The 12785-nt window shown below is 43.1% G+C and overlaps 1 protein-coding gene across 7 annotated transcripts in view; it reads left to right on the top strand.

The window, feature by feature from the left end:
• The window catches only part of VIT (vitrin), a 114258-nt gene that overhangs the window by 68424 nt on the left and 33049 nt on the right, over positions 1–12785 (top strand). For 2 of the 7 annotated variants that reach the window (XM_081264814.1, XM_081264810.1), the window contains 3 exons: positions 3862–3927; positions 8622–8666; positions 10156–10218. In XM_081264814.1, the coding sequence (XP_081120940.1) occupies positions 3862–3927; positions 8622–8666; positions 10156–10218 (174 nt within the window). The remainder of the gene's footprint in view (positions 1–3861; positions 3928–8621; positions 8667–10155; positions 10219–12785) is intronic. The other 5 variants (XM_081264811.1, XM_081264815.1, XM_081264816.1 and 2 more) reach the window with 3 other exon arrangements.

The raw sequence follows: 12785 nt of genomic DNA, 5'->3' as shown, positions 1-12785 counted from the left end.
AGAGAGAGAGAGAGAGAGAGAAATATGCCGAATGTTTGTTCTAGGACATTGGGCACATCCCACTAAGATACCTGCAATAGGTCATGTCAGCTTAGAACACCTGACAAGTGTGTAGCTAGAACAGGAGCTACCTGAGTTTGAGATCTATGAGTCATCTTTGCCCTATGATAGGTCAAAAGCAGCCTCTCATCAAGATGTGTAAACTTAGAAGGAGGCTGGTGGAGAGTAGAAACTTGGAAGCAGATGATTGGAGGCTCTCCTAGCCCAAGAAGAGAAGACTGAGACTCAAAAAGTCAAAGGTCATATGTTTTCTCTTGTATGTGGCAGCTAGAGTGAAAAATGGGAAAAGGCTTGGGGGCATCTCATGAAAATAGAAGGAAGGCAACAGAGGAAAGGAAGGGGATCGTGGGCAGGGAGGAGGAGAGGGGAAGGGGAGGTATCGGGGAATGAAACCAACCAAATTATGTTCTGTGCATGTACAGATACATCACAAGGAATCCCACTCTTATGTATAATTATAATGCACCAATTTTTTAAAAAATTTAAAGGTGAGGCTGGACACATTGCAGCCACTTCACTGACCCATGAATATGCAAACCAAACAAGAGAGAAAGTAAGGGAGCCAAGAGCCAGGGTGACAGAGACTTCTTACAGGGGCAGAACTGAGGCTGTTCCTCCTGGGAGAGGTCAAGGATGGAACTGGTATCCCTGGGAGCCAAACAGCCACCATGCTGCATCCCAGAGCCAGAGGGAGCAGCCTAAAAAGCAGATCCAAAGTTATGCTTAGGAAAGAGTTCTGGGAAATATGGAAAGTCCCTCCAGGCCCCCCTGAAGGGTCAGGTGAACACTTCACAGGCTTAGAAGATGGAGTGGCTGCCCTCTAAGTAGTGTTTTTCCATCTCAAGACCTGCTTGCTTAGGTTGCCTCAGCTGATCTAGCCAGTCTATCCCAACCACCAATATACCAGAAAGGGGAGGAAGAGTGCAGCCTAGTGGCAAAGCACTGCAATGGCATGACCCTTTGCTCCACCCTCTGGACAAGGGCAACCAAGAAGAGCAAACCTGGAAATTGGGAAAGTGAGAGCCTAGTCCTTCTCCATACTATTTTCCTTCTTACCAACATTTCTCTCACCTGTGAAATTTATTTTCCCCAAAGTGTCTGGAGAAGGTTTTTCTTAAAATCCAGTTTTTCAAAAGTAAGGGGGAAAAAGAAACCAAAAATAAGCATTTCAAAAGAAAAATGGGGAAAGGTCATGGCCAGGCAAGCTTCAGTAGAACTGCAAATGGCTCCTAAATGTATTTTTTAAAAGATGTTCAACCTTCGCTAAGAACCAAATGAGTGCAAATTAAACAGCAAAACGCCACTCTTCCCTCAATTTGCACTACAAACTGATAATCCACAGCTTGCTGCAGAGTGTGGAGAAATGACCCCGTAGTCACACTTCCAAAAATATGATATCCTAAGGTAATTATTAGCCAAGGGTGAAAAGAATCATGGACACAGATGTTGTTCATAATAGAAAAATAAATGGAGATGATTTAATTATCCATCATTAGAAGATCGGTTAAAGTTACCACACAGCTGTGAAAATGTTGCTGCAAATGTGCGCATACCGACATGAGAAGTCTGCTCTATCCAGAATGTTCAGTCAAGGAAGCAGGAGACAAGGCAATGTGGGGGTCCCTCTCCTATTCTTGTAAATGTGTGTTGGAGGTAAGAATGAAGGCAGAGAAAAAAAACTCTACATACCAAAATTGTATGCCAGAAACTGCTGGAGAGAGAATAAAAGAGGATTTCTTACTATGCATAGTACATGATTTTTTTACAACAAGCCTGTCTTATCTTTATGGTTAGGAAAAAAAAAAACTACTTTGACTTCATGTCAAATCATTGGAACAAAAACAAACAAAAAAGAGTCAAATTTTTGACTGTGGATAGATCCAGTTCTAAGAGAAATTGATATTTTTCCCTGACCTCTTCTATCTTTCTGTCTATAAAACATGGTTGTTTCCCTCTGTGGGCTCTTACGTGGCCTCCTTTTCCACAACAGGGGCTTTGCATTTCTCTTTATAGAATCCTTCATCTCCCTACTCCCTTTTAAAATCTTGCTTCAGAGAAACTGCCCAATAAATAATGAGTGCTGAAGTAGATTTGATTCTCTCATGGAGTAATTAAGGATAACCATTGTGTACCTCTAAAAATGACTGAAAGCTAATGCTATTTGCATCAATACCATGTTAATGCAGTTTAGGCAAATTGCTAAATGTTAAGTGACATTTCTATTGAAGGACTACTTTAACCTCCCCACAAGTGGCACAGTCGAGAATTATTCTAAGAATAAAGGATAAAGAAATATGGCACTTTAGTAAAAGAAACTTACTTTGACAATTGTGAAATACAAGGGTTATTAGTACCTGGAATTTCCAGTCAGTGCTTTGAGCTAATCCATTTTCTTCTTCTTCTTCTCCCCCCCCCCCCCATTTCAATGTCTCCTGCAGGGCAGGTTCAGACCGCCCAAGGAGCCCAAGGACAAAGCTTTTCCTTGGTCCTTACCTTGTAATGTCTTGCTAGGCTGGCTCATGGAAAGAATGAGAACAGTTAGATTAAAATTCATGCTCTGACCAGTCCAATGTGATTACAGATCTCTGGCCACCCCCCCCCCTTACACCCACACACACACACACACACACACACACAGACAAAACAGTCATGGGGCCAAGCCAGGTAGGAACCTGAGCTGTCTTTCTAGCTGCTTCTTTACAGGGGGTTCTTCGTTTCCAAATGCTCGCCTTTTCATTTAGAGTGGGACAGAGTATTGAACCAAATGGCCCACTAGAAGATATTGCAAGGAAAGTGAGGATGTTGTTAAATAAACAAGGCCTTTCACCAGTCTCCTTCCCTTGAGGTGATTTCATGCAGGGTATTTTAGAAAACCCTAAGGATCCCTAACCAGGGCTCTTACAAAACCTGAAACGGGATACTTTATGGGCTTCATGCTTGAGGAACTCTGTTAAAATGATAAGGCGAGGGCAGAGCCAGTTGTGCTTGGTACTTCTCTAATACAGGGATAGATGGGGCTGGGGGTGTAACTCAGTGGTACAGCATTTGCCTGGGACGTGCAAGGCCCTGGATTCAATGCGGGGAGCGGGGAGCGAATAAAGGGACAGAAACACATTCTCTCTACTTCAGGAATTTCCCTCTGAATTGTGACCCCTAGGCTCACCTCTCTTTGCTTCTGGGAGTTCAGCAAATTCTTCTGGGAGTGCAGCAAATTCTCTTCTCTGCAACACTGGAGAGGACTGCACAGATTCAGAAAGGAAACAGCAGGATCACAGACTCTGCTCAGGACCTGTCCTAGGCACTGAGGTCACAGGGCAGTAGGATCAGAATCCAAGCCTACAATAGAGAAGAGTTCAGTCTTCTTCCTCTGGGGATAGTCATCTGCTCTCCACATGGTAATAGAGTCCTATAAATTGTAGGTTCTGTTTTGATATAAAATGTGAACAGGGACTCCCTGGGTTCCCTGGTAAGGGCTAGCAACATTCATGGACTTCACAATGGTGTGCTTAAACAGGCTTAGGAATCAGAACACTAGCCAAGGCAAGATCTCCAAGACCATCTGAGACCTCAACAGGCCCATGGGACAGTTTGGAAGACCAAGCCAGGGCATTTTCTTCTCTTGTCTCCTTGATCAGGATTTCTGCTTCCTCTGCAACAACCCAAAGTGAACCTACCACAGAGCATTTGGCAGATTGCAAAGAAAATCTGAACTAGGGTCACTTTCATTATGGGGCAAAATAAGGGAAGAAAGCAGTTGCTGGCTGCATTAAAAATCAGCTGACCCTGTGTCAATCCCCTCAGGTACCCCAAAACAGGATTCTCCAGGAGCTGCCTTCCAGGAACCCATGGGAGCGGATGTCGGCCTTGGTGAGCCTCCCGCTGCCTACCATACCCCACCCCTCTAGAAACTTGCTCTGCAGTATTTGCACATATGGATCTCCCACACTCATTCTTGGCATCTGCAGCTCAACTCCAGGTCGCCAGAGTTTGGGGACATGCCAAGTTATTTTCCTTGAAAAAAATGTCTGCTTTGTCTGTTCTGGGCACATCATACAGAACATCTCTACCAACCCAGAAGCCCAAGGTCTCTTATTGTCTTATGTCCCCTTGCCAGGTTCCCCACCTAAGCAGCCTCTGTTCTCCCTGGCACATCCCCAGGCTGGGCTCTGGAATAAAACACAAATACGCAGACACACCACGTCAATCAGTGTGTCTGCGTAGGTGGTGGCCACAAATACAACCTCCATCTCCCATTTCTAACTCACAACCTTTAGGTTGTTTCAAGGCTGTATTCTGCCAAACATACTTGACTCCACTCCCTTTTTTCCAATTTTCTCATCCTCGCTCTGTTTCACCTGAGTCTGCTTCTTCTCCAATCTTCTTCATGCTCCCAGTAATTACACCCAGACTCCTTGACCCACTTGAGGTTCTTAGTTCTCTTTTTACCCTCCAGTCCTTCCCATTTCCCATATTCCCCCCCTCCTCACCATCATCCCTACATATTTTCTCTGAGCATCTGACTCTCCCGTGAATTCCTAGCAAGAAGGTGCTAAGACTTAAACTAGTCATGAAAACCCTTATTCTTATTCTTATTCTTAACTAATTAGTTAACTAATTAGTCCATCATTCCTAATTTGTCTAAACCAGTGGTTCTCAGACTGTGCTACAAGGACCCTACTTTCAGGGATTCTGTGGGGTCCTCCTTTTGACTACATCTGCATGAGGACAGATCTCCTTCATATACTTCAACAACAACAGTATATCACGACAGATTGCAGATGTTGATATCAGATTCCAGCTGTCTTCTATTATGAAATACCTTGAAAAAAGTAGCCATTTATTTCATTGAATGCTTCTGTTTTGGAAAATAGCCTCTTTTTTCCATAAAAAAATGAGATGTATGATAAAATGTAAAAGGTTATTTTTAATGAATTAATAGTTAAATATATTGTTAGTCGATACTTTATTTCAAATGAGAGAAGTCACAGTTTTAACTTCTAAATAATAAAAATCAATACATATAGCCCACAAAAAGGGGGATCTTCAATAATTTCTAAGAGGATAGAGAGACTGAAACTGAGAATCTCTCAAATTTGAGAGCCTTTCAAATACATAAAACTAGACTTTATGTCTTCCTTTATGTCTCATCTTTTCCAGAAAAAAAATTTCTCCATTCCCTCCAACAGGCCCTTACATGACTTGGCAGAACATACTTTAACTATGCTGTAGCCTGCAAGTGATTCGTGAAACAGGGCACCCAGAGCAAAGCACAATGTTTGTGTGCCAAAGAACTGCTCTCCCCTAAAACATCTCAGGATCCACTTGGGGGGAGCTCTGTCTCATCCTTGCTTATCTTTTCCTGAGCATGCAATTAATAAAGTCCTTAGGATTTTCTGTCTTCTTCTTTAGAAGCAGATGACCCCAAACTCATCTTCGTACAATTGATTTTGTGAACTCAAGTTGGACTATCACACGTGATACCCTGCACTGGCCTGAAAACCTAACCATGGAATTAATGTTGCTTCCATGAGAAAAGGTTACGAGGTCCCAAATAAACATCCCACACTGAGTCTTAGAGAGTAATTCACTTAAAAACCAAGGACTATTGATGCTTTGCTGGTGTAAGGGCTTGATCCAGAACCTCAGACTATCCCCAGTCTTCTCTGAAAGTCCCTATGCAGTGGGTTGCTGGTGTGGCAATGCCTTGGGCACAGCTGTAGGGCTCTGCTCTCTCATGCTTCCCATGTGGGTGCAGTGAGAGGAAGTTTTTCAAGGGAAAGGTGCAGACCTCAGGACATGAAGCCAGGGGAGGGAAGAAAGGCCTGAAGGTCCTCTCCCTCAAGAAGCCTCCTGTCTTTCAGATTTCTACCTTCTTCTCAAAACTGTACCCTAGCTGGGAACAGTGCTGTGTGCTTGCAATCCCAGTGACTCGGGAGGCAGAGGAAGGAAGATCAAAGCTAGCTTCAGCAACCTAGCAAGGCCCTGAGCAACTTAGTGAGATCCTGTGTCAAAATCAAAATGGGCTGATGTGGCCGGTGCTTGAGCACCCCTTAGTTCAATCCTTAGTACCAAAAAAACTTTTTTTAAATAATAAAAACCATACCCCAGGGGACCCAGTGGGGAAGAATGTGGAAGTTGAAGGGCCACCAGGGCTTGTCTCATAAAAGCCCTAAGGGCCATGTGTTGTAACTCCCACTTGGGTCCTGTTCTGGCGACTTCCAGATGTGCAGAGGAACAGAAGGAACTAAAACCAATACAAAGTTCATTGCTAGGTTCTGAGGACCAGGGTTGGTTCCAGGCCCTTTTGAAGACTTAATCACATTAGTGGGAGCTACAAGTGGCTGTGGCAGGCCTAGCTCTTCAGTGGTCTAACCGAGTACCCCGAGATGCTGAAGCTAACGACTCCTCCTCATCTGTGATTAACAGGTGGTGGTTAAATGCAAGCCCTCAGCTGCTCACCCTTCAGCTCTGCCTTTCCCTGAGCATCAGTGTCCTCTCCAATAAGACAGGGATCTTAGCTGTACCTAACTCATAGGGTCATTGTGATCTAACACTTATGCAGTGTGCGTGCCTCTCACCGAGCAAGCTCTGGATAGATGTTAGTGGTTTCTGCATTTTTACCATGGAAATTGCTCAGAATCAACACTTTTCTTAGATTTGAATATGTCATGGTATGGCCAAGTGAGGATTGTCACAAAAATAATTCCCTGGGTTTTCTTTTCTTTCTTTTTTTTTTAAGAGGGACTTATACTTTTATACTTTTTAGAGTGATTTTATGCTCATTGATGTCCTCTGAGTCTCCTCCATGGGTGGTAGGAAAGGATGGGTCTTTATGACCTCAGGAAAAAAATCACAGGTGAACTGTAGTGGTGGGGTGAACCAGGCCCAGCCTGGGATTGGCAGACCCTGGAAGGGTCTTCTGACTTCCCTTTTCCCATACCACCCTGTTCCTCCTTGATGCCAGAACTCAAATGTTCCCAAAAATTTACTTGTTATTACTACCAAGTCCAAAAATCACCAAGTCTCAGCTGTCCAAATATTTTTTAGCCCTCAGCTTTTAGATGAAGGTGATTTGGTTCAAACTTGTCCCAAACAAGACAAAAGTAGCATTAATGGAAGGACAGTTTTCCAGAAGAAGTAGGAGACTTGGAAATCCCTGATGTCAGTGTTTTTTTTTAACCTCCTGATAAAATATTAGAGCACCCAGAATTATAAATTCTAATCTTCATGACATTTAAAGAAAGGAGGCTTGAGAAAAGACAGAGGCTACCAGCACCAATTTTTAGGAAAAGAGCAGTGTATCTCTTCACCAGTAGGTGGCAATAGAGTAATAAAGCTAAAGAAGCAAGAGTGCATCTCATCCACCCTGCTAATGTTATTTACTAAGAAATTAAGGTCCACAACAGAGGGTACATGACTTGCTCAAGGCCACACACCTGGGTAATGACTGAGTCCAGTTAAACAGGTCTCACCATGAAACTAGAATGTGCAAAACAAATTGCCCTTCAGAATTGCCCGGCATCTTAATCACATACTGAAAAAAGATTTCTTCTTTTGAGTGTGTTAATGACTTCAGCCAGATGCAAAGTGAATAGGCTTTAAGAAATGAAGCACTTGGTCATGTGCTCAGCCTTCTAAGAGAGAAAAGGAGGCAGAGCTGGGGCAGGGGGACAGTAATCTTTGGGTTCTTATGAGGTTCCCTGACATGTTTGTGTTGCCTCTGAGCCTCTCTCAACAACAGTCCCCCAAATGGATCAAGGGTTATTTGGTAAGAATTGCCCCCTCCCCTCTACCCTTTCTGCGTCATCAGCAGATGGTGGTGAAAGACAGTGAACATCTTGTCCCAGGTAGAATCCAGGTGCCAAGTTGCTTTATTCCGCTTAAGGCACACAATAAGGAGCTGAAACTCAAAAAACAAGTGAACTAACTGCCTGCTCCCTGAAGGGCCTGATTAACTCTGTGTAGTTCTAAGGAAGAGAATTCAAACAGGTGGGACAGATGTACTTAAAATATTAAGCACATACTGAGTGCTTAATAAGTGTGGGGTGGGGTGGATGGATGAATTGATAGATGGAAAAAGATTCAAGTCAAAAGGTTTCAGATTGCTACAATGAAATTTTTTCTCACAGTCTCAATCATCCAAGAAAGAATAAACATAAATCCTACTTTTATTGGCTATATCATGAGTTTCCTGTCTCTGGAGATATTAAAGCACCAACCAGCCAGTTACTTGGTAGGGATGTTGTAGGAGCAGGCTGAGAGGGTGCTCTGGACTAGATGAGCTTCTAAGGTCCTTTAGAATCCTAGGATTCCTGTACCATTATTCTTGGTGTCCAATAAAAGAAAACAAATAAATAGACAGTGATGTTTATGTCTTTGGCTTTCAGAGCTTTAAATGAGATAATCACACACACATTTTCCTTCATCAAAAATTCTGGTGCCATGCTCCTTCACTCATCTTTCTGCCACAATTGGGGAACATCATCCCGGTCGTTCACTTGAGTGTTTTTGCTGGGTTGGTTTAAATAACAAGTTTGTTTCTTTTTAATTTTGAAAATCAGGAGAAATGGACTTGTGGAAGCCTGGATCAGTCCTTTTAGATGCAGGTAATTATACAGACCAACCTCTCTGCATGGCTGTATGGAGACACAGGATTACAGACCAGGAGGGTCTAGTAGTCCAGCTGGTGGCAGGAGAAGCCCATTGATCCAGAGCAGCCTTTGTAATGGCCTCCACCTGGGACATTGAGGTCCTGTGGAGGACACTGAAACCTCAACTAGGGAGGCCTGGAGTAAGAGGCTAAGAAAAGAAAGGAAATACGAAGACGAAAAGCCAGAAGGGAACTGGTTCCCCACTCCAAAATGCATTCAGACCCTCATTCCCTCCTGATCACACCTTGTCAGGTTTCCCCTCACCTGAGTGGGTGTTGTTGTTTACTGCATTGAATGTTTGAAACTCCCACAAACAGAGCCTTCCAGCTCTTGGTAGAAAGGAAGATGTTACTGATAGAATCCAATGGAGAGGACTCCATCCCTGAACTTGTTTTTCTCCCCCTCCCTACCAAGTAGAGCCTTGGGGTGTTTCCCCAGAGGTTTTTTTCTGGCAGAGAAATGCTGTTAAACACCCAAGGAGAAAATTTTAAATGATGTGAAGAAGTAGGGTGAGCTAGCTGACCTTTAATGGGAAGATGAAATCATGTGCTTCGCAAACTGGAAAAAATAACAAGCAGGAGGGCCAGGAGAAAGCACACTGCAGCGAAGAGCAAGGGCAGAGACCAGCACCTTCCTCACGGGGCTTCCAGGCATCCTGGAAACAGGGAGACCTACTTCTGATGCTGTGCATTTGCTCTGCCTGGGAAACTCATTGGTCTCACCAAGCTTGAGAGAATTCCCATTTATTGCCTTTATTTCCTTGAGTGGAATACTTGTGAATTTGGCTCCAAGTAAATGGCTCTGAAGAACCACCCCCACCTCTGCCAGGGTGAAACTCACCTTACATGCAGCCTCTCCAAGCAAGAACATGTTTGTGTCTGTACCTCCAAGCTTTTGGGTGGAGAGGATGCATCCTGCACCCTCTTATTTGATTTTTTCTGAGTTATTCCCCTCTAGTCTCTATCCAACCATCTTTAGATTGCCCTCGTGTGTCTTACTCATCTCTGTTTTTTGCCTCAATCACTACATGTTGATATAAGCCAGACACATTTCCTGACCTCAAGATGTTCAGAATTTTACAGAAGGGTCATTTGTACTTGCAAACTGCTTAATGCTTTCAGATAAGGAAACTAAGACTCAAATAGAATAAGTTAAGATAAGGAAACTAAGACTCAAATAGAATAAGTTAAAATAAGAGTAGATCTCAAGTCTCCTGATTTCAATCCTCCGCCCCACCCCTCCAACAGAGTACTATCTTTAGTAGACTATCGGTAAATATTAATTTACTCTTATTTTTCTCAGAATGGGGCGGGGGCGGTAGTGTAGAGAAGAATGAGCCAAGCCCCTGAGCTGAGCATGAATATCCACTCTGTCCCTGTCTCTGGCATCAGGCCAGATGTTTCCTGTGCTGGTAAGTCACCAAAAGTTTTACTGTTCTTTCCAGGATTTATTCCAAAAGAAGAATTAAGCACACCGTCTTCAGAGCCAGTATCCCAGGGAGATCCAAGTAAGTTAATTGACAACTAGCAACCCATGACAGTTTTGACATCTGATCTGTTCTCTCTCTTCTCTACCTACTCACTCCCACCCAAACTTGCCTTTCTCCTACCATGGATCTATTTATCTCCTCTCTTCTGTCACTTTGTTCTAAGAAGAAAAGGAAACTTTTGAAAGATTTAAACAACTGTGTGCACGAGAGGGAGAGGATCCAGTTTTTTAAATATTGCTATGGTGACAAGGTAAAGAATAGCAAGGAATTGGGGAGACAAGGATGAATAAGTGGAATGGACAGGCAGATCAGCAGGGGCAGTGGTATCATGGAGGTGATGGCAGCTGGCTTGGAATTGGGAGTGGTGATGGTGAGAAATGGGCAGATTCAAGAGATGTAGAAAAGGAAGAATCTATAAGGTTGGGGTGGAAAAAGAGAGAGGGAACAATTAAAAATTATCTGAATAACTAGGTAAATGGCATTGCAATGAGGAACACAGGATGGAGCGGGTTTGGAAGCTGGGAGATCATTTGTCTCTCCTCTGATTGTCCATGAGACACTCAGCCTAAGAGATGATTACTCAGATCCAATATTTGACTAGAACAGCCCAGTCAGATATTAAGAGTTGGGGTTACAGCAAGATGGCAACTGGGTAAGATCCTCTGGTGATCATGTTCTCATGGACACACCAAGTTGAACAGCTACACACACACCAAACTGCTTCCACAAGAGTTAAGGAACCCAGGTTACCACTTAGTACTCTGACCTTTTTTCTCAAAGAATAATCCTCCTCCTACTCCTCCTCATCGCCATCATGAATGTTAAATAGTTATTAAGATGCGTGAGAATAAACAAAAGAAATTTAGAGTTGGAAGATAAAGAAATACGGTTCAAAACAGAAAATGTGACCAAGGGAGATAAGGAAGAAATAGAGGACTTGAACTTGAAGAACTGCATTAGGTGGAGAAGACACTGGAAAATACCAGGAAGGAAGGACCAGAGAAAGAGAAGAAAACCGGAAAGGTGTAATATCTTGAAAGTTACCAAAAGAAAGCACTTGCAGATTCCTCTAAAAAATCTCTACCAGTCAGCCACCAGTGGCCTGTGAATCTGTTCTGCTGCATGTGAGAACCACCAGAAAATATTTTTTAAATTAGAGATCCTGCTTTCTAAAGCCTCACCTACTATGTCAGACTCTCCATATACCTTGTTACTCCATGTGGAGTCTGGGGACCAGCAGCATTGGCATCTCTCAGGAGCTTATAACAAATGTATAATCTGAGGCTCCACCTCAGACCTACTGATTCTACAAGTGATACCTGCAAGTGATCTCTTTGCACATTAAGGCCTTGAGAAGCACTACCCAGAGTAAGTCCTGGGCATCATCATTTATGGAAGCAGCATAAGCAACTCTGACACATACATGACTCTGCTAAGTATCCAGGGTTAAGAAACTCTGGCCTGATATATTGGACAATACAAAGCATTAATCTATGGAATTGTACCATGCAGAATTGGACCACAACAATTTTTAAAAATCATTAAAAAATCATTGATTTCTGTAGACATTATATTTTACCTTTTTTTTTTCACGTCATCCAAACTCTGTTCTCTGTGATCATAAAAAGTCATTCACACTGAACATTCCACAGCCCAGTTCTACCCATCAGTCATCTTCAGATCAGCATGGTTTCATGTCAATATGAGAAAGCCAGCAGGTCTTAACCAGCATTTGCCATAAGCTGGAACCATTGTCATTAAAACATCTTGGAAAAGGGGATCAATCTTTCCTAAGCATCAACCCTGTATCCACCCTCAGGCCAGGGAAGTAGAGAACTAAGCAAATAAATATGTCACTTCCGTAACACCTAGCTATGAAATGACTGTGTCACCCTGTACATAGCTCAAGATGTAACGAAATAAGAAGGGAAAATTATCATGTACTTTCTTCTTTTAAAATAAATGGAAGAAATTCCCCTTTAGCCCTTATTCTCACTGTTGTTTTAAGTTATTTTAAAAGGCAGATTGAACTAATCTGCTGACATTGGGAAAAAAAATCCATGTTAAGGAGTGTTTCTCAAACTTTACTGTGTCCATGGATCACTTGGGGATCTTATTAAAATGCAGATCTGATTCTGTAGATTTGAATGGAGTGTCCGAAGGTCCACATTTCTAACCAACCCTCCGTGTTGGTGGGCGGCAAGCCCTGAAGAACACCACTGCCACCTTCTGGCAATAATTTACATTGCAAGGTTTACCTAGGAAAGTGAGTTGGCCCTGTTGGAGGAACAACCACAGGAGAAGCCGCACAGCAGTACTACTTCTCTTTCTCCCAGGATTTAGTGATATCTTTAAATTCTACATCTGACTTTATTTACTTCTTCTAATCTTCATCTCAAAGATCATGTTTGGATATAGGCAGTTTGAGGGGCAGCAGAGGACAGCGGAAGCCAGCCGAGCACAAGTATTGATAGGCCTTGAACATCCAGTGCAGGCAGACCAGAGGGGGAAATTTTGAGATCTGCAGATGAGACAGGGCACAGAGCAGTGCCCTGCTTCCAGATGGAACAGAGGCAGACAGACCC

The sequence above is a fragment of the Spermophilus citellus genome, assembly GCF_964194105.1.
Source record: "Spermophilus citellus genome assembly, chromosome: 13".
Taxonomy (NCBI): Eukaryota; Metazoa; Chordata; class Mammalia; order Rodentia; family Sciuridae; genus Spermophilus; species Spermophilus citellus.
Note: the sequence above shows the minus strand (reverse complement) of the source record. Positions and strands in the feature narration are given on the sequence as shown.